Consider the following 27,711-nt stretch of genomic DNA (forward strand, 5'->3'; position numbering starts at 1 on the left):
TTCGCTCACAATGGGAGGAAAACGAGCGCTGTGATTGGTGGAGAACTCAGCATGTGGGCGGGACACAGCTGAACGCCAAGTGTTGATTGGTCGGAATCTTCAGGACCAGAGATGTGACGGCAAAACTGCACGCTTGAGTTTGCAACTTTGCATAAGACACGAGAGAGAGTGGTGTGTAAAGCAATATTACAGGCGAGAAGGGTTTTCAGGTAGGGCTGTGTTTGATGCTGTATATTTTTACGTTGTTTGTGTTTAATCAAAACTTCTGTTTGTGAAACTTCTACGCTTGTTTCTTTGTATTTCCGGCATGTGCTGTATGTAAACGGCGACATTATTTGCTTGCGGTTTTTAACGGAACACTCCCCTTTTGACAACTGTCTGCTCTAAATGTGAACATATGGCCATATACTTGCTAACATAAGTGAAACACATATGTCATAAAGTACAGGGTTTAGTCGCATAGCACTAATCTTTGTGGCGATGTTCTTGTTACGTGAGGAAATGTTTCCTTGTATGGTAATTTATTTCAGAGAAAGATGAGAAAAGATAAGACTGACAATGACAAACGAATAAAGCTTTCCCATGCGTATTAAAAATAGCCTTGTATTAACGCTTTAAAACGTACCACGGTAACTAGCGTTTCCACTGAAACACCATAGTATTGTACTTTTTTCATTATTATAGGTATCATTATAATCATCATCTTGATTATCATTTGTATCAGAATTAAGTCAGTATGGGACATTCACACTATTCATTTTAATAGAATTAAAAAAAAAATTTAATATAATTGTTTTTTATTCAGAGAAAACTACCATAGTGAATACGTCGTGGCTTTATAACATTAAAAGTGATGTTTTCCTCTGCATACTGATATAATTCACTATTACCAAACTTCTCTCACACTTATTTCATACACATTTAAGAGCACCCTGTGCCTTTCTGTGTTATTTTTAGCTTTTGCTATTTCAGACCTTCATTTGTATCCTCACATCTCTCATGGCTCATGGCTACATTCAAAAAATCTCTCTGAGGAGACACATTATTAGCAGACCCAAATTACTGGGAAAGGATAAAGATCCTTAGAGAGTGAACTGTGTCACAAAGTGTTACATAGGTTATTAGACAACTTTGATTTTTGACATTTGCTTACCATTTTTTTAGATCATATGCTTTCATGGTTCATGCATGATGTACTGAATTTCCATAGGTACTGAATAGTCATTTTATTATCGAAAATATTTGAAACTTTTGAATAGCTCACGATTAATAACTGAACCAACAGTCTTTGACCCAGTTGGATAAGTAACCCACATCTGTCTTTGTTTTCTCACTGGTATCCTACAGTAGTTGTAAGCTGTATTGCTTTGTTTTATTCAGTGCTCTCAGTGTGAATGTAAATCTTCCAATCTCCTCTTTCATTAATGCTTTTAGTGCTGTTTCTCTTGACTGACATCCTTAGTTACACACAGTTCTTTGCCAAAGCATTTATTCGCCCAGATACCCATAGTGTAACCAGTGAAACACCAAGCTAATACTAATGAAGTGAAAACAAACTCAATGCAACTCCAGCTTTTGTTAGGACTCTCTCAGTCCCTCTGCTTTTCTCAGATAGGGGTCTATAGGGGAGTCACTATCGTTACTCATGTTCAATTTAAATAAGAACTCACAAATACGTAAACAACTACTTTTGAATGTCTGATTTAAACTGTATACAACTGTACATTGCTGAAAAGGCAGTACAATAGTACAAATGTTTTAAGCTTTTTGTCATCACAAAAATAAATAATACATTATGTATCCTGTATAAACAAAGCTTTTGACTTTGTGCTTTACAGTTGCTGGACTGAGCTACTGGGGGCAATGTCTGCAAACAGCAACAGTGCCAGTGGCAACAGCTGGACTCTTCTTACCCCGGAGGTAAAGGTTTGTTTTGTGGATGGAAAGTGTCTGTGGTTTGAAAATAAATTGAGTGGAGGAGTGTAGGTTTGTTTGACAGAGACAGATAAGGTAATAAATAATGGTCTCTTTCCATATACACCAGGCTGGAGTTGAGAATGTGGGTTCAGTAACTGATGGGACTAAGGCTGAGGGGGATCCAGCCTGTTTAACAGCACCTAAGGCCTCAAAAGAGGACGACACCGATCTGGTGAAAAACTCCACTGAAGGGCCATTGCTGAAACAATGTGATTCTGTTGAAGGCCATGAGTCAGAGGACCCAAAGCAAATTCATCCTCCAGAATCTCAGGTGCCTTAACTAATGAATACTTATTCGTAAAATAAAATAAAAAAAATGTATGCAAATCTGTAATGGAAACCAGGCTAATGACCACATGAAAAATTTGGGATTTAACTTTTAGGGGCGGTTTCCCAGAGAGGGCTTATGCTAGTCCCAGATTAAAATGCATTTTTGAGCTGCCTTAAATTTAAAACACCATGTACTGACATATCTTATCATATATCTTTTGTATCAATAGCTTTGTCTCAAGATGCACACCGGTATTGTTTTTTGTAAAACTACTTAAATGCCCTAATATAACTAAGGCCTAGTCCTGGATTAATCTCAACCCTGTCTGGGAAACTGCCATTTTGTTAAATTGAAACTTTAAAGAAAAATGCCACAGTTTTTCAATATTTTAATATGTTTTTACATCCCTTTCTTTTTTTCAATGTGTGCACTTAGTCTTTGTACAGAGCTTTTTAAATGTGTTAGCATTTAGTCTAGCCCCATTCATTCTTTAGGACCCAAACAGGGATGAATTTAAGTCACCAAACACTTCCATGTTTTCCTATTAGACTGCGCGCGGAGGTCGAAATGGTGCAAACTAAGTGCTCTTACGCCATACAATATAATTCTCTTTTTTTTTTTTTGTCTGCTTTTAAAAATTGCCACGTTTCATTTTGTGCCACCATACTTACTTGTGTAATTACTCATGTAACAGTTTTTAAATGGGGAAAACATGGAAGTGTTTGGTGGCTTTTAAATTCATCCCTGTTTGGATCCTAAGGAATGAATGGGGCTAGGCTAAATGCTAACACATTCATGACACGCTGTACAAAGATTAAAAGTGCACACATTGAATAAAGATAGGTATGTATTAATTTGTATTAGTTGTATTAGTTGAGGTAAGAAAACAATAAAATATTGAAAAACTGTGGTGTTTTCCTTTAAAATTTTAACTGAAAATTTAAACCAAATGTTTTGTAATGAATTTAAATTAATATAGAACCATTTATGAATTAGCAAATTTGTGACATTGACCACTTATTTGCACAAAAGTTAAGACACTTAGGTTAAGGCACACAAGATGCTCTTTGAAGCATTTTTATATCATGTTGGAATAATGCTATTGCGTCTTGTAACCTGATCATGCTAAACAAGTTTTGATCTACCAAATGTTAACCAGGTTAAACCTTCAGAGACAGAAGATCAAGCGGAACTAAATGCAGCAGAAGTTCATGAAGACCCCACCTCTGTCAGTGGCACTGTTGAGGACCTCAGCTCCTGGACCCCTGATCACCAGGAACAAGGTACCTCTACAGATCATTCAGAGAGCCAAGAATCTCCCGGCACTGATGTTGACTCGTACTCTGACTCGTACACGCATATAAGCTCCACCTCTGGATCAAGCACACATCCTGCTTCAGTTTATCAAGGAAAGGGATTATCTATATCAGAAGAATCTCATCTAAAGAAGACCAGAACAGAAGGTGAGCCAAGTCATATGATACCAGTCACAAACATGTACTCTATAAAACCTAGATTTCATATTTTCATAAATTAAAAACACTTTAAATGTCTATATCTGTTCTGTGTATGTATATGTACATATATATATTTGCATCGGACGAGGTAAGAATGGAGCCTTAGTCTGGTTGGCAGGAATGTGGGAGAAGTTTAATGAAAATGACAGGTTGTTTTCTTTTGTTTTAATATGAATGCAATGCATTTTGCTGTATATACACCTGTCAGTAATTTCGTCAAGTCTCTCTGTATTGGAGTGTAGCCCCAAATCATTGTCACAAAATCAGTCTTAAGGTAGAATACTGACGTGGAGTGAAAATGCATATACAACATAAAAAATTATAGTTGCATTTCCCAACTAGCCAAATGCATGCGTGTACGCTGTAATTGTGTAATGTGAATTATTCAAATCAGACATTGATAAATCAGACATTCCCTCTAATCATTTATAAGCCAATTAAAAATTAAGTTGCGATTTTCTAGGCAGATATGGCTAAGAACTATACTCTTATTCTGGCGTTATAATCAAGGACTTTGCTGCTGTAACATGGCTTCAGCCGGTGCAATGATATTGTGCAGTACCCGAACATAGTCCCCTGCTATTGAAAGTTACTAAGAGGACTATTTTCGGGCACTGCGTAATATCATTGCACCTCCTGCAGCCATGGTACAGCAGCAAAGTCCTTGATTGACACTTGCTACTTGAATAAATGCCTTTTGCTACTACAGTATATGCACACATCAAAAGTCCAACTTAAATTGCTGTATACAAAAATAATAACATAGCTGCTGTACTATCCAGCTGTTACTATTTAGCTTCTGTTTTAGTTCATGTGAAATGGGTTTGTTTTGATTGCCTTATCATGCTATTTATAACTGATGAATATCATTGTAGATTTCAAGCCGGATGTAAAACTGTCTGAAGCAAAAGAGAACGAAGGAGATAGTTTACGGAAGAGAAAGATCACCCACGTGGGCTCTTTGGACCAGGGCAAGGCTGATGCAGAGGATGACGAAGAAGGGGAGGAGGAAGACTTTCAAATGCCACAAAGAGAGGAAGAAAAGGTCTTTTCTTTAAACAAGTGCATCTTCGCAGCTGTCATTCTGTTAGGTCTAGGAACTATTTTCTTCTCTGGTGAGTAAGACTCATAATCGGGACATTTATACAGACTTTTAAAAAAATATATTAGTTATGTTCTTGATTCACACTTAATGCATTTATTATTATTATTTAATTCCTACAATTTTGGCCACTGGAGACTTCTGCATGAACTAGTACATAATTTAGTTTAGAAGAAATAAGTGTGATCTACAGTAGTTGACACATTTATTAGGCTACTTCTAAACAATTTTGCCCACAGCACAAACTGGTAGCCTATATAGTACGTCTCATAAAGGGTCATGTGACAAAGGGCACTGTCAATTTGGTGTGGTCTGTTTTAGAGAGTGAACTTGAATTTGTGTCTGAGACTGAGGTGTGTTATTCCACAGGTGTGCTCATGGACTCAGATGATGGTAGGAGAAGAAAGAGTGTTTTTGATGTTGAAAGATTAATGAAATAAAATGCTTTGGGTTATTTGCTGGTAAATGGTTAATGCATGTGCCTTTTATTTTTCTAACTGTGTGCTAAATATTAATTGATCATCACTCACTGCGTGTCTTTTTGCAATCTACTCAAAATATTTTAAAATATTGAAAACCTTATGATTTACTTAATAATTACTCAGTATTTAAAGTATAAAATATTTTAAAGCTATATGCATTTGATTCAGTATGTATTTATATTTGAAGAACATACTATTTAATAACTAATACATTTATAAAAACACTATTTTTAATGTAATAAAAAACTATATCTAGCTGTATATTTTGTTTAATTTTCTGTGATGTCAAATTCTGAACATCAGTGAATGAAAGATCATATTAGATTAAATCATATTGAAGTGAATAATCACTGCTGAAGCAGCATGCCATGTGATCCTTCAGTCTCTAAATTAAAGATTGCTGGCTCACTGTCTGTATTGAATGCTATATGTGAAATGTTTTATGTCAGTCCTGAACTTTCCCATCTTCATCCCATTGTCCTTGACGATGTCTGATTATGTGCTATTGTGTGATTTTATATTACTTGATCTCTCCACTTTCTCCTCTCAGAAGGTGATGTTGACGTTAAAGAGTTTAAAGATCCAGCAAATAAGGTCAGGTTTTCTCATGGCTGTTTACTTTTATTTGTCATGTTTAGATGTAAATTAAATATGTGCTTGTGTGTGACAGGAGTGGTTGAATCCTGAAGTCTCCAGTGACACACCTGTTGGTTATGAGCCTCCAGATATTTTAAGCAAACAGGCAAATGATGATCAACAAATATTGGCATTGCAGGCACAGCTCGAGGTACAGATCTGTTCATGCATACAATTTTTTTGTTTTCCATTTCCTCTCTGACCATTAGAATAAAACACTTACTGTACCTGATATAATGTTTCTTCAATGGTCTTTATTTGTGAACTCAGCAACATCAAGGTGAACTGAAAACAGTGCAGCGTCTGGCAGAGGAGGGAGAGAAAGAGCGTATGAAGAGAGAAGAGCTGGAGAAAGACTATCAGTTGATCAAAGAAGAGCTAGACAGACTTCCTGCTCTTCAGAAAGAGCTGGAGCAAGCGAACGAGAGAATGAAAGAAGAAAGTGAGAGAGCAAAGAAAGACCTGGAGGCTCTGCCATCACTGCACAGAGAGTTGGAGCATCTGAGAAGTAAAGTTTCAGAGCTTACACAGAGCACAGGTGAACAACACATTCCCACTTTTATTTTAATCCATTGGGTTTTAAAGCAACACCAAAGAGTTTTTTTTACCTTAAAATAACGTTTCCAAAAAAGTTTCAGTCGTTCATCCACTCGAAACAGGGGAACGGCACTTTCAAATTCGCTTTGCAGCCCTCTATCGGCCAAAACCACACTAAAGAAGTTTTCAACCGTCGGGTAGTGGTCCTGTAGTTCGAGTGAAAACTACAAAAACTTGCTTTACGGCAGACCTACAATCCAATCAGAGCCAGCTATGCTGCAGTATTTACAACAGTGGGTAATTGACAATTACGCTTCTAACCTGTAGGGGGAGCAAAGAGCAAAAACTCTTTAGTGTTGCTTTAAATTTTGCTCAAATTAAGTTATATAAATATAAGTATAAATACTTTTTTGCTTTTCTTATGGAAGATATCATTAACATTTTCCTCACACATGCACTTAAGAGACAAGAAAATTACCTCATGATGTTTTTCATTTTGTTTGTGTTCCAGTGAGGGCAGAACCTACACATCCTGTTGCCACCTCTGGGATGCCCTCTAGTGGAGACATCAGGAATGAAGCACCCATAGAACCACAGGATCCAAAGAATGTGAAGTATTTGGACAAAAAAAGTGCGAAGAAAGAAAAAGGGGGAGAAAAAGAATTGAAGAAGAACAAAGGCGGAAAGAAAGATGGTAAGAAAATTAATGAGAGAGAGGGGGATGAAGAACATGCTAAAGAAAAGAAAGATTGGAAAAAAGATAAAAGCAACCCAGAAGGAGGAAAAGCAGGAAAGACCAAAGAGTGGAAAGATGAGAAAGTGTGGAAAAAAGACAAAAACCGAGGTGATGTTAAAATGGGAAAGGAAAATAAAGACGCCTTTAAAGAGTGGGATGAGAAAAAGGGAGGTAAAGAACAGAAAAAGATAAAAAAGGGTAAACATCAAGGACAGGACGAAAGTAGGAAAGATGATAAAGACTGGAAGGATACTGGGAACAAAAAAGTGAAAGAGGACAAAGAAAAGGAATGGAAACGGAGAGGAGAGAGGAAAGATTGGAAAACGGAAAAGGAATGGAAAAAGAATGACAAACAGAGTGACTGGAAAGAGGAAAAGAAAGAATGGAAGGAGAAAGATATAGGAGAAGAGGAAAAGGAGTGGAGAAATGGCAAAAGCAAGGGAAAATTGAATGATAAAACAGAGAAAAAATGGAAAGGAAGAGAAAAGGAATTTCACAAAGGGTTTACAGAAAAGGAAATTGAGGAAAATCATTGGACAGGAAAGAAGAAGGAGCAGTCAACAGATAGAGAGTGGAAAATAGATGAACATAAGAGTGAAAAAAAGAACAAGGCATACCACCATAAATATGAAAAAGGTCACAATGAGAAGGTGAAACGAAACAAAGATGACAAGGAACGGAGCAACAGCGAGAAACACAAGCATGGACAGTCAGACCAGACGTCTTCTCATCGCCACAATGACCAGAGGCAACACAACGGAGGACACCATGATTACTGGTCCAGACAGAGGCAGAAGATCCGACACAATTCCAGAAAGAGTAAGGCATGCAACGGTGTGACAGAATGTGCTCATGTGGAGGGGCTTTCTCCTGTCAACCTGCACAACTTCGAGATCCTGCTCCAGAGCTACCTGAAGAAGATCCAGACTCCTGAGGACCAATCCTCGGGGAAAGAAGAGCTTAGTAAACTGGTGAGGGAGTTCTTCACAGACGGAGTGTTTGCGCATGATCTGATTCCCTTCAGCGAGTTTGTGGAAGATGTGGCAGATATTTTGGAGGACATGGCTGATGGAGAAGAAAGCGATGAAGAGGACAGCGCAGAAGATGATGATGATTCTGACGAGGAGATGGAGGAATTTGAAAGGGAGGCGATGGAGATGTTTGCCCTTTCAGAGGAGACTGGGAAGAAAAAGAGCAGAAAAGCGAGAGGTTAAAAGTTCCTGTGAAAGAATAAAGGGAGTATTGAAAGTTTAGAAACATCTGTTGTTATAATGTAAAGAGTGCCATTTCTAAAAAGCGTGTAGCATATCTATATTGATCTGTTTAGTATATCAGTAAGGCTATGCATTTGTAATACTACTGGTAAACCACTGGCTTAAGTCTTTAATATTAAAGGTGTTTTTTTTCACATTTCATTTTTGTTTGACTTTATTTGGAAATGTTACTCAACCTGCCCAATTGACACAACGGCACATTGAATGTCAACTGTTTTGTCGTCCGAGGATCAGAACCAAATACAGACAGAGGCATTGCACAAAGAGTGTTTTTATGGGACTGATCTGCTGATGTTGTCTTTATGGTACAGCAGTTTAATGTTACAAGTCCTGGCACAAATGTAAAATGTATTTGACTGGGTACATTAATCAGAATAGCGTAGTTTATTATAAGTTTGAGAGTTACAAACTAATCCGCCCAGGTCTAATTTGCAATGCTATGCATTTCTTTTTCATTTCCAGTAGTTCATGCATGTGTTGTTTTTTTAAGATACTTGGCTAATACATTGCATACAAATACTGAATAGAATTGTTTTGAGAATATGTTTGAGTGTTTGTTTTGTTTTGCTCATCATATGTTAATTCTTAAATTATTTTGACCCAGTGTGTGTTTGATTTGACTGAGTTTCATTGTTTACTACTTTTATTTAAAAGATTCTGTAAAGAATATGTTTAGTAAATAATATGCCTATGTTGACCTGACCTTTTTAATTGAGGAGAAATGCTGTAACCAAACAAATCCTTGAATGAAAATGCAAGTTCATCTTTCCTTTCCTGCAGGTCAGTATATGAATAAAGATTCCCTTTTGTCTGTGAATAAATACTGTATACAAATATCAGTTCAGAATTCCCTATAGCATCAAACAAATTATATACATTGTCAGACAAAACTTTTTTCTTGTCAACCTCTCTGTCTGGCTTTTACAGATGCATTGCTGGGTTTGTCTTGAAGGTACTTTTAAAGGTAGAGGTTCGCACAAAGCACTAAATTGTAATGTGTGTGTTTTTTTTTTAGTTCAACACTGATTAATTATATGTTAAAAGAAATGTGTATTTTCTATTTGTTAGCTGGTTAATCTGTGATATGTGCCATGTATTGCAACTGGGATGCAAATAGTTTTTGTCTTTTTTGCTTTGAAACCTTCACAGAATAAACAAATGCACACAGTTATGCATTCTGTGTTTCTTTACACACTTTTCTTTTTTTAGACATGTTTTTATGAGTTTGAGCCGTCTTTATAAAATTAATTTTCTTGAAAAAAGAAAAATCCATATATATTTGGCAGCTGATAAGTTTGTCTTATAATCATTCGCACTGTACACAAAGATGTATAGTTCCTGAAAGTGTTTTTCTCGGTTCCTCTTGTGCGATCTATTTAAACACAATACCCTGTATACAGTACATTACATTATTTGTAGAAAATGTTAGTCAGTTCTTTGCTAAGCTACAGTAGATTTTTCATGTATGACTCTAAATAAGCTGTGTCCCTGTATCGCCGTCTTTGAATTAGTCTTTGAACTAAATTAAATTCAGTTATTAATTTAGACTCATCATTTTTTATGACAATATAACAGTTAAAATAATGTCCTGCTTAGTATCTGATAAGACAAACTGCTGGGGGTCCAGAGAGACCAAAAGAGGCAGGACTTGGTTTTCATTTATATTTACCTAAAAGTCCCCTGTGAAAGAAGAAGTGAGAGAAAGATAAGTGTCAGAACAAGCAGCATGTTAAAGATTCAGAGCAGCATACTAACAGTTTGAAGAAACCAAGGAAATTTGTTTGTGTATGCAGCTGGATTTGGAGGATTCTACACTATGGGTGTGTATGGATCAAATCTCTTGTCTTTGTGCTGGGTCTGGAGATTTGCATTGTGTTTGAGTATCTGCAATGTCGTGTTTGCTCTTATAAATAAAAAGTGTTTTACCATCGAGGAACATCTTCTCAGAGACATGCCCAGGACAGAACACTGTCACCGTTATTCAGGAAAGGGTTTCTACGCAGACTGCAACATTACTGACCTACGCAAAGATCTTTCAGAGGTCAGCCCACAGGTTAGATCCCTTTGTATCTCCGGTGACATCAAAAGAATACCTGCCAATGCCTTTGCAAACTTTCCTTCTTTGGAAGTTCTTGAAATAAATGGGTATAATTTGATGAGTGTCGAGGCTTATGCTTTTTCAGGTCTTACAAACCTGAGGTATTTGTGGATGCTTTTCGACGATGCAGAGTGTAGTTCTGTCGCCATGGACAGCCTTGCGTTTGCTGGTTTGGCTAATTTAGAGGAACTGACACTGATAGGTGTAAAGTTCGAAAACGTATCAAGCAGACTATTTGATCCATTGACGAAGGTTAATAAAATAAAATTATCCAGGATTTGTGAACAGGACCTTGGGGTTGTTTTTTGTTACCTTTCCATTGGGATGTCCCATCTGAAGGATCTAGAGGTGATAGACAGTTTTATTTCAACCATCATGAACAATGGATGCCCAGATGGGTCAAGGACCTGGCCATTGAATGTTCTTGCTGGAATTCAGAATCTTGACTTAACAGGAAACCCCATCAAAGTCATACAGGCCAATTCGTTAATTGTGTTCCAGAACCTCTCCAGTTTAATAATCGAGTTTAGAGGAGAATGGCTGGGCAAAATTTGGGAATCTGGGATCGGACAAGTCGGTCATTTGTGTTTGAGAGGTAATGTGATGGATAAATACTCTACAAATGTCAGCGAGTTGTGTCACCTCATCTCCCGCCTCAGTCCTCATTCCCTCAGCCTCTCTTACATAAAAATAGACAGATGGACGGCAGAGGATTTAAAGGATTGTGGCACGAAATTGAGAGAGTTAGATTTTGAAAATTCAGAGGTGTTTGACATAGACTTTGGATTTTGGAAAGAAAAACCAGAGATACAGATGCTGATGATGGCCGATATGAAGTTAAAAGAAGCTCCATTTTGTGATGCTGCAAATGGAACCATATGGTCCTTAAAAACACTTGACCTCTCTAGAAACTTAATGACAGATGTTAAAGGAGACGAGTTTGCTTGTATGCCTCTTCTTGAAAAACTTGTTTTGAGCAATAACGCCATACAAACACTGATGCCTCATGCTTTTCGAGGTTTTCAACATTTGAAAATTCTTGATCTTGGTACAAACAAGATCTCACAGCTTAGTCTAAAAGATTTCAGATACTTGAAGTCTTTGGAGGTCCTCCTCATTAATGACAACCTTATCAAAAAGATTGAGGATGGGACCTTTCGCCACCAGCAGGAGCTTCGTGAATTGGAATTTGGCAGATTGGAATATGTTTACACATTGCATCTGGATAAGATTTTTACTCGATTTCCACCGAAAATGCAACGCCTTAGTATTGATGCGCATTATGGAACAACTTTTTATGAGGATTTTTATGCCGCACCACCCGAGGGGATGTTTGATCTGGAGCTAATTGGAGAAAGATTGGAATTTTTAAGCTGTAATAGCTCTATTTACAGAGCCGTCCGAGAGCTAAAGGTGACTTCTAGCTATTTCATATGCCTAAACGACTTCGTGATACCTTATTTCCCAAACCTGGAATCATTCGAGATGATTCAGGTCACAGAAAGAGCTTTTATGTTTTACGGGGCAATCAACGTTCTGCATCGTCTGAAGCGTCTCAAGCTTATCAACCTGAATTTCACGAATAATACAGATGCTGAAATTGCCTTCCAGAACCTGAGGCAACTCCAGATCCTTGTACTTGTAAACTGCCGTCTCAGCTTCCTGACCAAGAGTATGTTCAAAGACCTGATATCTCTGCAGCTGTTGCGTCTCTACAGCGACAGTCCTCTAGTCTTGGTTGATGGCCTGTTCGATGTTTTGCCAGCACTATCAGTCTTTGTTTTAGATAAAGTGAACTTCCAGTGTGATTGTGAGAACAACTGGATTCTTGACTGGGCGGACAGCACCAAACAAGTGCAGGTGATCTACGCACAAAAGCAGGAATGTACCTGGCACTATCAGAAACGCAACTTTTTGGCAACCATGGAGAAGTTGTGTCAGACTGACACGCAGTTTGTGTGCTTTGTAGCCACTGCTACCACTATTTGTCTGATGATGTTCCTGGCAGTGGGATATCACTTTGCTCGCTGGCCCACCGTGATCCTCTATTTCCTCCTTTTATGGGACTGATCTGCTGATGTTGTCTTTATGGTGCAACAATTTAATGTAACAAGTCCTGGCACAAATGTAAAATGTATTTGACTGGGTATATTAATAAGAATAGCATAGTTTTATTATAAGTTTGAGAGTTACAAACTAATCCGCCCAGGTCTAATTTGTAATGCTATGCATTTTCTCTTTCATTTCCAGTAGTTCATACATGTTGTTGTTTTTTTAGATGATACTTGGCTAATACATTGCATACAAATACTGAATGTAATTGTTTTGAGAATATGTTTGAGTGTTTGTTTTGTTAAGCCCATCATGCTTAAATTATTTTGACCGTGTTTGATTTGACTGAGTGAAATTGTTTACTACTTTTATTTAAAAGATTCTGTAAAGAATATGTTTAGTACATAATATGCCTATATGTTGACCTGACCTTTTTAATTAAAGAGAAATGCTGTAACCAAACAAATCCTTGAATGAAAATGCAAGTTCATCTTTCCTTTCGTGCAGGCCAGTATATGAATAAAGATTGCCTTTTGTGTGTGCCTGCTGGGTTTATCAATCCACTATATTGAAGGTACTTTTAGAGGTAGGGGTTCATACAAAGCACTAAATTGTAATGTGTGTTTTTTTTTTTTAGTTCAACACTGATTAATTATATGTTAAAAGAAATGTGTATTTTCTATTTGTTAGCTGGTTAATCTGTGATGTATTGCAACTGGGATGCAAATAGTTTTTGTCTTTTCTGCTTTGAAACCTTCACAGAATAAACAAATGCACACAGTTATGCATTCTGTGTTTCTTTACACACTTTTCTTTCTTTAGACATGTTTTTATAAGTTTGAGCTGTCTTTATAAAACTAATTTTCTTGAAAAAAGAAAAATACATTTATATTTGGCAGCTGATAAATGAATCTTATCATCATTCGCACTGTGTACAAAGATGTATAGTTCCTGAAAGTGTTTTTCTCGGTTCCTCTTGTGCTATCTATTTAAACACAATACCCTGTATACAGTACATTACACAGACCGTAGAAAATGTTAGTCAGTTCTTTGCTAAGCTACAGTAGATTTTTCATATATCAATCCAAAATAAACTACCTTAAAGGCGTTTTTAACAAACAATGTGCATTTTAAAGCATCAGATCCATATTTTCACAAGTGGTTATTAAACTTTCAATGTAAAACTATCAAAGTCGATAATGTAAACAGTTATGTATATTAATTTCAGTTTAGACACATAAATTGTTTAAATAATAAGACATTAAAATATAACAAACACAAATAAGCATAAAAGATGTGCAAAGCATCTTGAGATTTAAAAACATCTTTATATTATATATAACTCGGTACCTGTGACAACAATAGCTCTACACTTACTGTAAGTATGATCAAACGCTAGCATTAAATATATAAATATGTTATTAGGACATTTAATACAGTTGTTAATTTAGACTCATAAAAAGCAATATTTTTTATGCCAATATAACAGTTAAAATAATGTCCTGCTTAGTATCTGATAAGACAAACTGCTGGGGGTCCAGAGAGACCAAAAGAGGCAGGACTTGGTTTTCAGTTCTATATATTTACCTAAAACAGTCCCCTCTGAAAGAAGAAGTGAGAGAAAGATAAGTGTCAGAACAAGCAGCATGTTAAAGATTCAGAGCAGCATACTAACAGTTTGAAGAAACCAAGGAAATTTGTTTGTGTATGCAGCTGGATTTGGAAGATTCTACACTATGGGTGTGTTTGGATCAAATCGCTTGTCTTTGTGCTGGGTCTGGAGATTTGCATTGTGTTTGAGTACCTGCAATGTCGTGTTTGCTCTTATAAATAAAAAGTGCTTTACCATCGAGGAACATCTTCTCAGAGACATGCCCAGGACAGAACACTGTCACCGTTATTCAGGAAAGGGTTTCTACGCAGACTGCAACATTACTGACCTACGCAAAGATCTTTCAGAGGTCAGCCCACAGGTTAGATCCCTTTGTATCTCCGGTGACATCAAAAGAATACCTGCCAATGCCTTTGCAAACTTTCCTTCTTTGGAAGTTCTTGAAATAAATGGGTATAATTTGATGAGTGTCGAGGCTTATGCTTTTTCAGGTCTTACAAACCTGAAGTATTTGTGGATGCTTTTCGACGATGCAGAGTGTAGTTCTGTCGCCATGGACAGCCTTGCATTTGCTGGTTTGGCTAATTTAGAGGAACTGACACTGATAGGTGTTAAGTTCGAAAACGTATCAAGCAGACTATTTGATCCATTGACGAAGGTTAATAAAATAAAATTATCCAGGATTTGTGAACAGGACCTTGGGGTTGTTTTTTGTTACCTTCCCATTGGGATGTCCCATCTGAAGGATTTAGAGGTGATAGACAGTTTTATTTCAACCATCATGAACAATGGATGCCCAGATGGGTCAAGGACCTGGCCATTGAATGTTCTTGCTGGAATTCAGAATCTTGACTTAACAGGAAACCCCATCAAAGTCATACAGGCCAATTCGTTAATTGTGTTCCAGAACCTCTCCAGTTTAATAATCGAATTTAGAGGAGAATGGCTGGGCAAAATTTGGGAATCTGGGATCGGACAAGTTGGTGATTTGTGTTTGAGGGGTAATGTGATGGATAAATACTCTACAAATGTCAGCGAGTTGTGTCACTTCATCTCCCGCCTCAGTCCTCATTCCCTCAGCCTCTCTTACATAAAAATAGACAGATGGACGGCAGAGGATTTAAAGGATTGTGGCACAAATTTGAGAGAGTTAGATTTTGAAAATTCAGAGGTGATTGACATGGACTTTGGCTTCTGGAAAGTAAAACCAGAGATACAGACGCTGATGATGGCCGATATGAAGTTAAAAGAAGCTCCATTTTGTGATGCTGCAAATGGAACCATATGGTCCTTAAAAACACTTGACCTCTCTAGAAACTTAATGACAGATGTTAAAGGAGACGAGTTTGCTTGTATGCCTCTTCTTGAAAAACTTGTTTTGAGCAATAACGCCATACAAACCCTGATGCCTCATGCTTTTCGAGGTTTTCAACATTTGAAAATTCTTGATCTTGGTACAAACAAGATCTCACAGCTTAGTCTAAAAGATTTCAGATACTTGAAGTCTTTGGAGGTCCTCCTCATTAATGACAACCTTATTGAAAATATCGAGGACGGGACCTTTCGCTACCAGCAGGAGCTTCGTGAATTGGAATTTGGCAAATTGGAATATGTTTACACATTACATCTGGATAAGATTTTTACTCGATTTCCACCGAAAATGCAGCGCCTTAGTATTGACACACATTATGGCACAACTTTTTATGAGGATATTTATGCGGCACCACCCGAGGGGATGTTTGATCTGGAGCTAATTGGAGGAAGAGTGGCATTTTCAAGTTGTAATAGCTCTATTTACAGAGCCGTTCGAGAGCTAAAGGTGACTTCTAGCTATTTCATATGCCTAAACGACTTCATGGTACCTTATTTCCCAAACCTGGAATCATTCGAGATGATTCAGGTCTCAGAAAGAGCTTATATATTTTACGGGGAAATCAACGTTCTGCATCGTCTGAAGCGTCTCAAGCTTATCAACCTGAATTTCACGAATCATACAGATGTTGGAATTGCCTTCCAGAACCTGAGGCAACTCCAGATCCTTGTACTGGTAAACTGCCGTCTCAGCTTCCTGACCAAGAGTATGTTCAAAGACCTGATATCTCTGCAGCTGTTGCGTCTCTACAGCGACAGTCCTCTAGTCTTGATTGATGGCCTGTTCGATGTTTTGCCAGCACTATCAGTTTTTGTTTTGGATAAAGTGAACTTCCAGTGTGATTGTGAGAACGGTTGGATTCTTGACTGGGCAGACAGCACCAAAAAAGTGCAGGTGATCTACACACAAAAGCAGGAATGTACCTGGCACTATCAGAAACGCAACTTTTTAGCAACCATGGAGAAGTTGTGTCAGACTGACACGCAGTTTGTGTGCTATGTAGCCACTGCTGCCACTATTTCTCTGATGATGTTCCTTGCAGTGGGATATCACTTCGCTCGCTGGCCCACTGTGATCCTCTATTTCCGCCTAAGAGGTTTTGTGGAAAAGAGGTTTGGCAGGCAGTGGCAGAGGAGGAGGAGAAGACTTGAGCAAATAGACGGAGACCTAGAGGAGGTGAAGTATGATGCCTTCGTATCATACTGCAGCCGAGATGAGGCGTGGGTCCAGGAAGAGATGGTTCCGAGGCTGGAGGAACAAGGTCACCTCAGACTGAGACTATGTCTGCATAACAGAGACTTTGAGGTGAGCATGATTATTAGATTTTACTGTAAATCCAACTTAAGATAGTATCTGCATAAGTATTCTTCTGAAACATCTTTCAGGTGGGGAAAGGTATTGTGGACAACATTGCAGAGAGCATCTACAGCAGCCAATGCACTGTTTGTTTGATCAGTCGCTGTTATCTGCGTAGCGACTGGTGTGGTCTGGAGATGCGTTTGGCCACCCACCGCCAGCTGGAAGGGCAGAATTACCGTCTCATCCTCGTCTTTCTCGAACACATCTCTCCCTTTGAGCTCTCCGCTTTCCATCGGTAATTTTCTGATTTCATCAGTGAATCACAGTTAACAAATTGAATCAATGCTCAAATCATTCCTTTCTGTAGTTTGGCAAGACTGGTGAGATCTCATACATATTTGGACTGGCCAGAGGATGAAGCTGATAGAGTGAATTTCTGGGATCGCCTAAGAAGGAACATTGCGGAGGAAGACATGGTAAGAAAATGGGAGCGGGTTGGGCATTGCTCAGAGTCTAAGGCTGCGTTCACACGGTACCATAATACAGTTGTCAAACCCGTATTTGAGTTCTTAAGACGGTTCCGTTCACACGCAGTTCGGTTATTTACGGGTTTGACAACCGCATTCTATAACCGACCTCACACCCGCAAATTTTCGGGTTTCACAACCGTATTTACAGAAAAGCTGTGGCGTGTGAACGGAATCGCACTGGACAACCAGTTGTCTGTCACGTCATCCAGTGCTTTGTCTGCATGATATGACTGCAAACTACGCAGCAGGATTGCTCCATAAGGTTAATGAGATAAATATTACCTTCATAGACGCCACAGAGCATATTACATTAAATCGCGTGTATCCCAGTAACTGAAAGCAAAATAATAAAACCTTAAAAGTGGACGATATAATGTTCGGTGTAAAATAAAAGGGATAATTCACCCAAAAATAAAACTTAGCTCTTTATTTACTCACCTTTTTCTTCAATACAGTAATTAAGAAGATATTTTGCAGAAAACCCATCTTCATATGAATGGAAGTCAACCGCCACTTTGAGAGCTCAAAAAGCAGATATATCCAAAACAAAATGAATCCCCATGACTCTTGGTGACATATTGGCTGCTTGTGAAGCAGATCGATCGTTTTTTGCAGGATATTAAACGTTATTTACAACATTATTAGCGTTAATGCACATCCTTGGAAACATATAAAGTGCGCATTACGTTCCCGCTCTAGGTGGCGCTAAGAGGCTGGTTTTGCCTGCGGTTGGTAAACCACACTCTCAGTGCCACCTACAGAGCGGGAGCGTAAGCGCACTTCCTATGTGACTGCGTTATAAATGCTTTAAATAAAGTTCACTTTCTTTCAAAAACGGATCGATTTGCTTCACAAGACGTCAATATATCATCAATTGGGATTACTTTTGTACTAGATATATCTGCTTTGGTCAAACGTGCAGTTGCTTCATTCGTTTTGCAGATTAAAATTTTAAATATGGAACCACCCTTGTTTATTTTTCTCTGCACAATGGTAAGCGTTACACACACGCCAGCTGTTTTTGTTAATGACATAATTAAAGTTTTGTACATTGTATAATACTTTCGTTTTTATTTTTACGTCCGTCACTATGGTTACAGGCACCGCGTGCGAATAGCATACTGGTTTGAGGTCGGTCGTTCATACAGGCAGTGCTCTATTTGTGTCGTAATGTGCTGTCTGAACAGCACACTTCCAGACTCACACCTGTAAGCAAATACGGTTGTCACTCCCGAAATTCTGTCGTGTGAACGCAGTCTAAATTTATTGTGTGGAATGCGAACATCTAGCTTAAGATTGAGAAGATCATGAATGTGATGATTTGGAATAATATGACAAGCATCTATTAAGATAATAAGCACAATTAAATAATCTCATTGTTTTACAGAATGCTTCTTGAAACTACAGAGTGAAACAACCTGAATACCTTCTTGCCACAGCCTGTTAAACAGTGGCGGCCGGTGACTTATTTTTTCGAGGGCGCACGATGCGAAGTTCATCACAATATGTATGTAGCCCATCGTGTGTGGTTCGTAAGTTAAAAATATGTGTTCGCCGCGTTGAGTGATCCTGTGTGCATAACGCGTCTTGTCAAAATAAGTGCCTGCTGCAGACGTGTCTAAAGGAGATGCTCGCGTTTGCCAATTACTCGCATAATCTCATGCGTAATCAGAGTTTACTGTTAAGGGAGTGTCTTGCGTGTATTTTGTGAACGTGAGCCTCTCTTTAATCATAAACGGTTTTGACACGTATGCAGCAGGCACTTATTTTGACAAAACGCGTGATGCACATGGTTCACATGACGCAACAAACACATATTTTGAAAAAAAAAAACGAGCAACACACATGACAATCGAACACATATTTTGAATTTGCGCTCCGCGGAAGAGATATTACCGGCCGCCGCTGGACGCATGACATGGTGCCAAGGTGCATTAATCTACTGTATACAAATCACTTTATTTTACGAAAAGCTGTTGTTTAAAATCTGTTGACTCTTTAACTTTTCTGCATTTGTCTGTATCATTTTCATCTTGATTACAAGTTGATTGTTAATTTGAGTAATAAAGATGAATACAAGAATTAAAAATCTTAAATGTATTTTACATTTTTTCACATACATTGTCACACTGACACTATTATTTGTAATTAAATGTTCTTGTTGAATTGGAAAACACACAAAACAGCATAACAACAACTTTTTTAACCAAAATATGTTTATTTTAATATTCTGTGTGATAAAATTATACAGTATCCAGGAGAGACAGAAACATGGAAGGTAAACAGTAAGAGAAAGAGATGAACATGTTTAACTTCATAAACACAAAAACCATAAAACCACTCACCCAAAAAACCCACATTCGCTACATTTGAGGCCAAAAGTAACTCTAGAGAACATGTTTTTACTTCCCATTATCAATATGAATACAGACACACACTCGCATAGTAATGTCCTGAATGATATTCTTTTTTAGGCCATGGTTACATTTTCTCTGAGGCATGCTTTTCTTTTTCTTTCTGAGCTGAAAGAAATTAAAGTCATTTATACTCACAGCTGCCAATAAAAGAAAAGTATTCCTTAGAAAAAAAAAGAGGATAAAATGTGATTCTGGCAAATGCCCATTTTAAACAGCAGATGGTGATGTTACACAAAGAGGCTTGTGTAAATGTGTAGTGATGAACTTTCATTTTAAGGTGAATTAACCCCTTAAGATGGTACAGTAGTAAGCCCTAAATACATCCTGATATGTGCTACCTATATAGTACTAAGAATGTTAAACCTCATTCTGAAGGAAAGCTTTTTTTCAAACAAGTACAAGCAAAATCAGGTTAGAGAAACATGTAAACAATGGTCAGATTCCTCTTTAAAATGACAAATCGTATAAGCTACAAAGAAAGCCACACTAAGCATACCACCCTGTATGCATAAACGTTTGCACTTTGACCAATAAAAGGACAGTTTACTCACACGTGACTTGTATTAACAAATTTGCTCTGTGCAGAAATTATGCCATGTGAAAGCAAACAGCCTACAGGTCTGAAAACGCCCTCAAACAGCCGGTAATAATCCTTAACAGGTAAATCAGATTTTCACTGGTATAATGGGTTTCACCAGTAGAGGGCCTTAACAAAAAGTGTTTTGTCTTGGTAATTGGAAAGCACATGTTGTTGATAATTATTATGCTCTGCGACACACACACATTATGGTTTCCATGTTTTGTGCGGACATTCCATAGACGTAATGCATTTTATACTGTACAAACTGCAAATTCTGTTCCCTTCCCCTAACCCAAACCCTAACCCCGACCATCACAGAAAACTTTCTGCTACTTCAGATTTTCAAAATCATTCTGTTTGATTTATACTGCAAGCTTGTTTCATCATGGGGATCTCAAAATGTCACTACAAGGTCACAAAATTTACTGGTATTCCTATCTTTGTGGGGACAATTGGTCCCAACAACGTGATAATTACCAGGTACACACACACACACACACAAAACTTTCTCAAACATATGTATCTGCAAATGTATATCTGCACTTATAGTCTATGGTAAGCTATGACTTTAATTTAAAAAAAGTGGTAAGGGTTAAAAAGTCTTACTAAACTCTTGAGGTGTGGCTGGACGATGATCTCACTTTTCCAGTGTCTCACTAAGCTTTGTGCAACAACATGCTTCTACTTGTGATAGGCACAAACTTAGATAACTTGGACCATGATGTAGTAATACACTGTAACAATTATTTTATTGTCATCTGTGCTGTACTGAACCACAATGTAGTGTTCCTGTATAGAGCATTGCGTTAGCACACAAAGGTCATCATGGGTTCGATCCCACCACTGAAAAATCCAGCTAAGACCAGCATAAGCTGGTGAGCTGGTTTTAGCTGGTGTAGCAAACTGGTCTAGCTGTGTATTGGTCACTCTTTATGCTGGTCTAGCTGTGTTTTGGCCACTTTTTAAGCTGGTTTGCCAGGCTGGGAGGATCAGCTACTGCCACCATAAACCAGCTAAAACCAGCTACTGGACTTTTTCAGAAGGGCCATATTTATCAAATGTATAACTTCAATGCACTGTAAGTCACTTTTGATTAAAGCATTTGCAAAATGTATTCATTTTATCACTAACAGGCAGTGTTTTAGGTTAGAATAAAAACAATAAAAAGTGGTAAATATGGTAAATACCATCTTCTAAAGTAGTTTTAATAAGTGAAATCTATATGCTGTTCATGGGCGCAGCGTCCATGTAACACCTCTCTTGAGTAATATCCTGTTTTCCCCACCCAAATAGTTCTGGGCACACGCCCAGTTTTTTTAATGAAAAAAAGCAACTTGGGAAGATAGGAATTCACCGACGGAGCAAATTGCACTGACTTACAAAGACAAGAATCCGTGGGGAAGTTTCGTTTACAGAACAAGGTAAGAGTTTCTATTTAAAGCTAAGACTTGAATATTGTTTTATATAACCTGTTTAATACAAATCAGATGTCTTTACAAGTACGTGGCTCAATTTTAACTGGTTACATTGTTTGTGCCATGCCCCATTGAACTGGTTTTATGTGAACGCAACATTGTTGCGCATCTAGATCGCTGCCCTCCACAAACGCTCTTCATGGTTAATGTGTCACTTTCCGTTTAATCCTTTCAATTTTACGTGAATATTTTAGTCCTTACGAGCGACCGTAGGCTCGATTTAGTTCGGTGACAACAAAAAGCCATCCGATACCCTGTACGTGTAACGCAAGACCTTCTCCTCTTACGCTGCGAGGAGGAATCAGAAACCTGCTGTTTATTAATTCAGTGCGTTTATTTGAAGTACGAGGCAAATCCCCTGGATTAGGTGAGCGGATCTGCATACTGTATGACACTGCTTACTGTGGTCTACTGTACGGGCGTTTGTAGGAAATAATGTACCTCGATCCTCAACTGCCCAGAGCGCAACCTCAATGTGTCAGGGGCGACACGGCCACCACAACGCCCTGAATTATACATGCAGAGATACTGAGAAACTCAGGGCGCCTCGACACTGCTTGTTTTAAGTGCTGAAACATGCCAAAGAAATGATTCACTCCTCGCACAGTTTTTGTTTGTTCTACATCTATATAAAATAAAAACGACATTTGAACAACCTTTAAAATACAGAATGGTGTTCAACTAGATCACTGATCTGTCAAATGCATAAATTCAACTGGTGACTCAGTTATATGGGATCAGTTCATTCCAGTGTGGTACTATAGATCAAGTTAAGGCAAAGAGTTTCTTCAGGGAAAACTGTAACTGGTATGTGGGAACAACTTCTAGAAGAAGAACCACTCCTGCCCACACAAGTACAACAGCCGGAGAGTTGCCTCATTCAGTCAATCACTTGCTCAACCTCATTCTTTACATTTTTTACCTACAGACAAGAGCTTGACATTTTTCAGTTAACATCAGGAAACAATTGCAAACCACCAAGTAGCTTGGAGAGACATCTAGAGGAGTAATGCTGAAATACAGTTTCTTTTCTTGTTTGCCAATGAAATAAAGCCGTTTTCCCAACACTGAGATCCTGACTGTGGCAGTATACAAGCCTGTCCCTGCCTGCTGTTGGTCTACATGTTTCCCTTGGCAGCTAGCGTGTGAATAATACTGGGGTTAATGGGTTTGGCTCATGCCTGAATTTCAAGATCTTATTAGATGACAGTTTGCTCAGGATCATTCAATAGGAGCACCTATCCATCATCCTGCCTGATGAGACTCATTTCTAATCTATTGTATTTCGAGCTTAAGTGTTAGTTTTAATAATGTGCATTTGAGTAAGACGGTGCTTAAGAGATCAATTCACAGTTAACACACAAGCCACACCCATGTTGTATGCAGTGCTATCACCAAGACTATGAGTATGTCAGATTCTCTCTCTCTCTCTCTCTCTCTCTCTCTCTCTCTCTCTCTCTCTCTAATTAGGTTAATAGAGGTGCAACAATAAATGGAAGGGTGGCAGTGAACAGGTGTAGGGTACTTATGTTAGTGGTGTAGTAGTGTAAGTATTCAGGTGTGACGTCTCTCAGATGGAAGATTTACCTGTATGGGCTATAGCGTTACCTGTGCGTCACATCTACAGTACAAAATATATTGTGTGCGAATTGGAGCATTTATTGTAAATCAGTTTAGCATAAAATATAGTAAAACGCAACAAATCGTGGTAAAAATAATGATAAAATGGTAAAACAACAATGATATACTGTATGTGTGTATGTATTTTAGTCATTGTTACCCTGCCTGTAAAATCCAGACTAAATCTATTCATCTCATAATCTATTACTGAGATTGGGAGCATCAAAGTCTTTTATATATATGGTTATATTTTCACACAATTATTTCATTTAGAAAAAAAGTAAACCACAAAAAACTTTAGCTGGGTTTTTACAGACCGGGTCGCGTTTGTGTTTCAGTTTACCTGTGTGTTTGTTATAAATCTTTCTCTTAAGCATTAGACTACTAAATGCCACCTAAAGGAAACCGAAATTAGATCTTTAATTGTTTATTAGTGCCAAATATGCAATGGGGACCACAAGAATGTCGACAAACAGTTAAAGCAGGCTAAAGGTTATTGCTTTATTGTGTATGTTAAAGGAAAGGTCAAAACGGGTCTTCATCCCAGAAAAAAATGCCTCTTGTACATATATGTATGGGTTTATAATGTAAGTAGATTTCCTGTTGAGAGAGAGAGAGAGAGAGAGAGAGTAACAGACCGGTAGCAGGCAACCCCTGAGGTAATGTGAACCTGTGTCCTTAGTGGATCGAATGTCTTGTTAAAGATCACAGGTTCCATTGTCTTGTGGTATAAACTCGACAGCCCCACACACTTCTCTGCTCTTCTCTCTCTTCTTCATGCTTTTTAATTATTCTAACATCATCTCTCTCCTCAGGTCACTCATTTTCCAGTGCCTAGTCATGCTTTTCTTCATAACAGCTCGTAAAATGTCATTTGCTGACATTAAAGTTCTGGATAACAAAGCTTTATTGATGCAAGTTAATTTTGCTCCTTTATTTCGATTTGCCAAGTTCTTCCAAAAGTGCTGATACTAGTAGGAATTTTCACTGCATCATTCTGCATTGTTGGATGATGCACAAAAGTTAATCTTACGTTGGTTTCATTATGTGCTGTACTTATTTTTTTCTTTAAAACATAGTAACCAGTCGTTTTGTTAACATAAACTGTTTGTATTAAAGAACTGTAAAAAAAAGTAAAAAAACATGAGGATATTTATCTGTACAACCCATGCTGATATCCACCACAACCTCACGTTTACTTGTGTGATAAAGCTTAAAAAATTCTCTCTTTGTACAGGTATAGATATGGAGGGTGCCATCAAGACAGTGGTTATGCAGTTTCTATCTACAGCACGGGGAAAAGAGAGTCTGAATGGCAAGAGTTTCCAAAAATTAGTCCAGGGCCAGCTGGGCAACATTATGAGTGTAAGTAGCACCCACACTTGACTAAAACCAACTTTCTACTATAGCCATCTATCGTGTCAACTAACGTCGAGATGAAGTCTCACTATCCCTTTATTTGTCTTCATTTCTGGCTGGGCTAACCTAGTCAATGTTAATTGCAATGCAGTCAATGGTCAATTATAAAGGATCTCTGTCTCTATCAGGACACAGACAGCTCTTCATCAGTCAAAGAAATGATGAAAGGGCTAGATGACAACAAGGATGGAAAGGTCAGTTTCCAGGAATACATGACGCTGATAGGCTATCTGGCTAACTCACTGAGTGAGCAGAAGACCCAGACCAATGCAGCCGGCGGACAGTAGGCTGAACACAACACCGAAAGAATTAATGACGTCCGGGATAATGAAACACTGATGCAAAATTTGTAATACTGGAGTCTTGCACAAATATTGACTGGGACTAAGTTGTTTAGCTGTTTGACCTAGTTGTTTAAAACCAACATGCAAAATTCCCATTAGAGAAACTATTTTCCTCACAATCTTTTCCCTGTGACAACTAACTCCCCATAAAGTATGCAGTTATACAGAGACTTACATTGATTTTAAACACTTGTGAAGTCTCAAATGTCATGGTGTTATTGCAATATTGTTTACGTATATTCAAATTGTGTTGTTATGCAATGTGTGGCCCATTGGCCCAATAAGTGCTAAATCATATCTAAGTCTGTTTTTGCCTATGTTGTTGCTACTTTTTGCTTTTGTCTAAATTCAAAGTAACAGATATTCCTTTAAGGGCTTCTTTTACATTTTTATACGATTTACTTTGCTTTAAACAAAATATGCTGGAAATTACCAAACAGGACAGCCAAAAGCAAGACACAATATGGAGACTAAATGGAGACAATGTTTTTGATATAATCTTTCAATAAAAACAAGACAATGATGATAAAATCTTTTTTTTCATTTTCATCCTTTTTTAAATCATGTTTTGTTTTCACAGTAAACACGCTGAAAAAACAACCTTTTGTTTTTGCACTATTTTTCGAGTAAATTAAGTACATTTACTTAACTAAGTTAAGTATTACACTGTAAAAAAATGTGATAGAAAAAAAGGTAACAATATTATACATACTATTTTTAAGTACTTTTAAAGGCTTTTTTACTTCTTTGATGGAATCTTTCTGATTGAATTATGTAAAATTACCTCTTTTCTTTAGATATTTATAATTATATACCACATTGTGATGAGCAAGTAAGAAGAGACTGGCATTAGCACATTTATTGCTCATTAAGTGAATTAACACACATCATCATTTTCATTTTCACCTACAGTCTAAACAAAAGCTGGGTCAGTGACAAAACCTTTTATTTGGCAAGATAAGAAATTCAAAAATCTTTTTAAAAAACTTGTTTTAAAAGCATGCATCAGGTCCCGGACCAGAGAGGGATTAGATTTGTCCTAGACTTAAATAAATTTAAGAGCTGTCCAAACTGAAAACAACGTGGACTGACACATCTTAAAATGCATCAGTGCCCTTTGTTTTGCCTCAAAATGCATGGCAGTAATGTTTTTAGTTAGGCATGTTTGTTAAAACTAGTTATATTTCCTAATTAAACTAAGGCCTAATCCTGGTTTAAGCTAATCCTTGTCTGGGAAACCACCCCATAATGTTTTTATGTAAATTTTGTGCAAAAAAATTACATTTGGACAATTTTTATGAAAGTTAAAACTGTATGGACCTGAAAATGTCAAATTGTGTAACTGCCAATTGCACCAAAGAATGAGAAATATTAAATATTTGATCCACCTTGTTGGCATTTAAGTGTAATCATCAAAAATAATAATAATAATAATAATTGTATTGTAAATGTAAATTTTAATGCGTTTATGTAATATTTGTCCTGTCATATGCTGAAAACAGCTCTGTTTTCTAATTAATCTTTGACAAATGATGTAAAAATTTATGTAAAAAAAATCATATTACACTAAACTAGATGATTATATTTTATTCCACATTATTTTATGAATATATTTTTATTTTCAAATTTTACACCAATTGGCACAGACCGGTTACACTACATTTACATTTTTGCAATTATCCCCCAAATATTCTGTCAAAATGAAATAAAACCAGAAATTTTAGACTTTCAAAGAAGAGAATATATGCAAGAAATCTGCAAATTTATTTTGAAATTTTAACCCTTTAACATTTAATTGAACCATACGGACACAAAATAATTTACAAAACTAAAAAAAAAAAAAAGCTATTCTAAATCTCAAATATAAATGAATTTTAAACATGTATTTCTTTTTAGTTAAAACACATTAAATATCGTTTAATTTCAAATTTTACTTTCATAATGCAGTCCCATGTAAAACATGCTGGAAACTACAAGTCCACTACTTAGGTTCTTATGTCTACCAAAATCATTCATGTAATCATGATATGATTTTGACTCATTAACTATAACAAAATATTTTTTATATAGTTTAATCATTTCATTTCATTACATCTAAGGCACATAATAATTTTTCATAGTACAGTACTATGCTTTATTATTGTTCTTGTAATATTAATGCATATTTGCATTAGCAACACTGACAGCTCATATATGTAATGTTAAACATCAGACATCTAATACAAGGTATAGTAAAGATCACATTGTTCTAGATACAATCTGTGCCCTATGTGTTTTTATTAAATATGGCCATTTGTGCACGTGTGTTTTCAGCCAAAAACCTTTGCTGGCAGATGTGTTTGCTTAATGATGAATAATGAA

General features: G+C 37.3%; 4 protein-coding genes across 7 annotated transcripts; all 4 read left to right on the forward strand.

The window, feature by feature from the left end:
- The first annotated feature begins 100 nt into the window (after window positions 1-100).
- Window positions 101-9,699, forward strand: pbxip1b (pre-B-cell leukemia homeobox interacting protein 1b). Of its 4 annotated transcripts, none has more exons than XM_065261039.2 (10): window positions 101-209; window positions 1,839-1,926; window positions 2,045-2,248; window positions 3,408-3,711; window positions 4,641-4,880; window positions 5,237-5,260; window positions 5,900-5,943; window positions 6,020-6,136; window positions 6,256-6,523; window positions 7,034-9,699. In XM_065261039.2, the coding sequence occupies exons 2-10, from the start codon at window positions 1,864-1,866 to the stop codon at window positions 8,470-8,472; spliced, it is 2,703 nt and encodes a 900-aa protein (XP_065117111.1). In that variant the 5' UTR covers window positions 101-209; window positions 1,839-1,863; the 3' UTR covers window positions 8,473-9,699. The 4 variants fall into 4 exon arrangements, with proteins under 4 accessions (XP_065117111.1, XP_065117112.1, XP_065117113.1 ...); XM_065261040.2 differs by having other exon boundaries at window positions 5,903-5,943; XM_065261041.2 differs by having other exon boundaries at window positions 1,839-1,920.
- Window positions 9,700-9,835: 136 nt separating this feature from the next.
- On the forward strand, window positions 9,836-13,396 carry LOC135727743 (uncharacterized). The gene has a single exon (XM_065245750.2). The coding sequence runs from the start codon at window positions 10,349-10,351 to the stop codon at window positions 12,698-12,700; it is 2,352 nt and encodes a 783-aa protein (XP_065101822.1). The 5' UTR covers window positions 9,836-10,348; the 3' UTR covers window positions 12,701-13,396.
- A 643-nt stretch (window positions 13,397-14,039) lies between these two features.
- Window positions 14,040-19,530, forward strand: LOC135727744 (toll-like receptor 12). The gene is made up of 4 exons (XM_065245751.2): window positions 14,040-16,971; window positions 17,052-17,260; window positions 17,333-17,441; window positions 18,883-19,530. The coding sequence occupies exons 1-4, from the start codon at window positions 14,419-14,421 to the stop codon at window positions 18,892-18,894; spliced, it is 2,883 nt and encodes a 960-aa protein (XP_065101823.1). The 5' UTR covers window positions 14,040-14,418; the 3' UTR covers window positions 18,895-19,530.
- Window positions 19,531-21,767: 2,237 nt separating this feature from the next.
- On the forward strand, window positions 21,768-25,881 carry LOC135743367 (protein S100-A13). Its single transcript, XM_065261044.1, has 3 exons — window positions 21,768-21,913; window positions 24,825-24,952; window positions 25,135-25,881. Exons 2-3 carry the CDS (start codon window positions 24,833-24,835, stop codon window positions 25,291-25,293), a joined length of 279 nt encoding a protein of 92 aa, XP_065117116.1. The 5' UTR covers window positions 21,768-21,913; window positions 24,825-24,832; the 3' UTR covers window positions 25,294-25,881.
- Window positions 25,882-27,711: the final 1,830 nt, after the last annotated feature.

This window comes from Paramisgurnus dabryanus, chromosome 13 (assembly GCF_030506205.2).
Source record: "Paramisgurnus dabryanus chromosome 13, PD_genome_1.1, whole genome shotgun sequence".
Lineage (NCBI taxonomy): Eukaryota > Metazoa > Chordata > Actinopteri > Cypriniformes > Cobitidae > Paramisgurnus > Paramisgurnus dabryanus.

Bases quoted from the DNA above. Each gene is read 5' to 3' on its own strand.
- pbxip1b (XM_065261039.2), top strand. From the start codon at position 1,864: ATGTCTGCAAACAGCAACAGTGCCAGTGGCAACAGCTGGACTCTTCTT. The intron at 3,712-4,640 runs GTGAGCCAAGTC...ATATCATTGTAG, and splicing joins AAAGAAGACCAGAACAGAAG to ATTTCAAGCCGGATGTAAAA. The intron at 5,944-6,019 runs GTCAGGTTTTCT...TGTGTGTGACAG, and splicing joins TTAAAGATCCAGCAAATAAG to GAGTGGTTGAATCCTGAAGT.
- LOC135727743 (XM_065245750.2), top strand. From the start codon at position 10,349: ATGGGTGTGTATGGATCAAATCTCTTGTCTTTGTGCTGGGTCTGGAGA.
- LOC135727744 (XM_065245751.2), top strand. From the start codon at position 14,419: ATGGGTGTGTTTGGATCAAATCGCTTGTCTTTGTGCTGGGTCTGGAGA. The intron at 16,972-17,051 runs GTGAGCATGATT...AACATCTTTCAG, and splicing joins TGCATAACAGAGACTTTGAG to GTGGGGAAAGGTATTGTGGA. The intron at 17,261-17,332 runs GTAATTTTCTGA...TCCTTTCTGTAG, and splicing joins GAGCTCTCCGCTTTCCATCG to TTTGGCAAGACTGGTGAGAT.
- LOC135743367 (XM_065261044.1), top strand. From the start codon at position 24,833: ATGGAGGGTGCCATCAAGACAGTGGTTATGCAGTTTCTATCTACAGCA. The intron at 24,953-25,134 runs GTAAGTAGCACC...TGTCTCTATCAG, and splicing joins AGCTGGGCAACATTATGAGT to GACACAGACAGCTCTTCATC.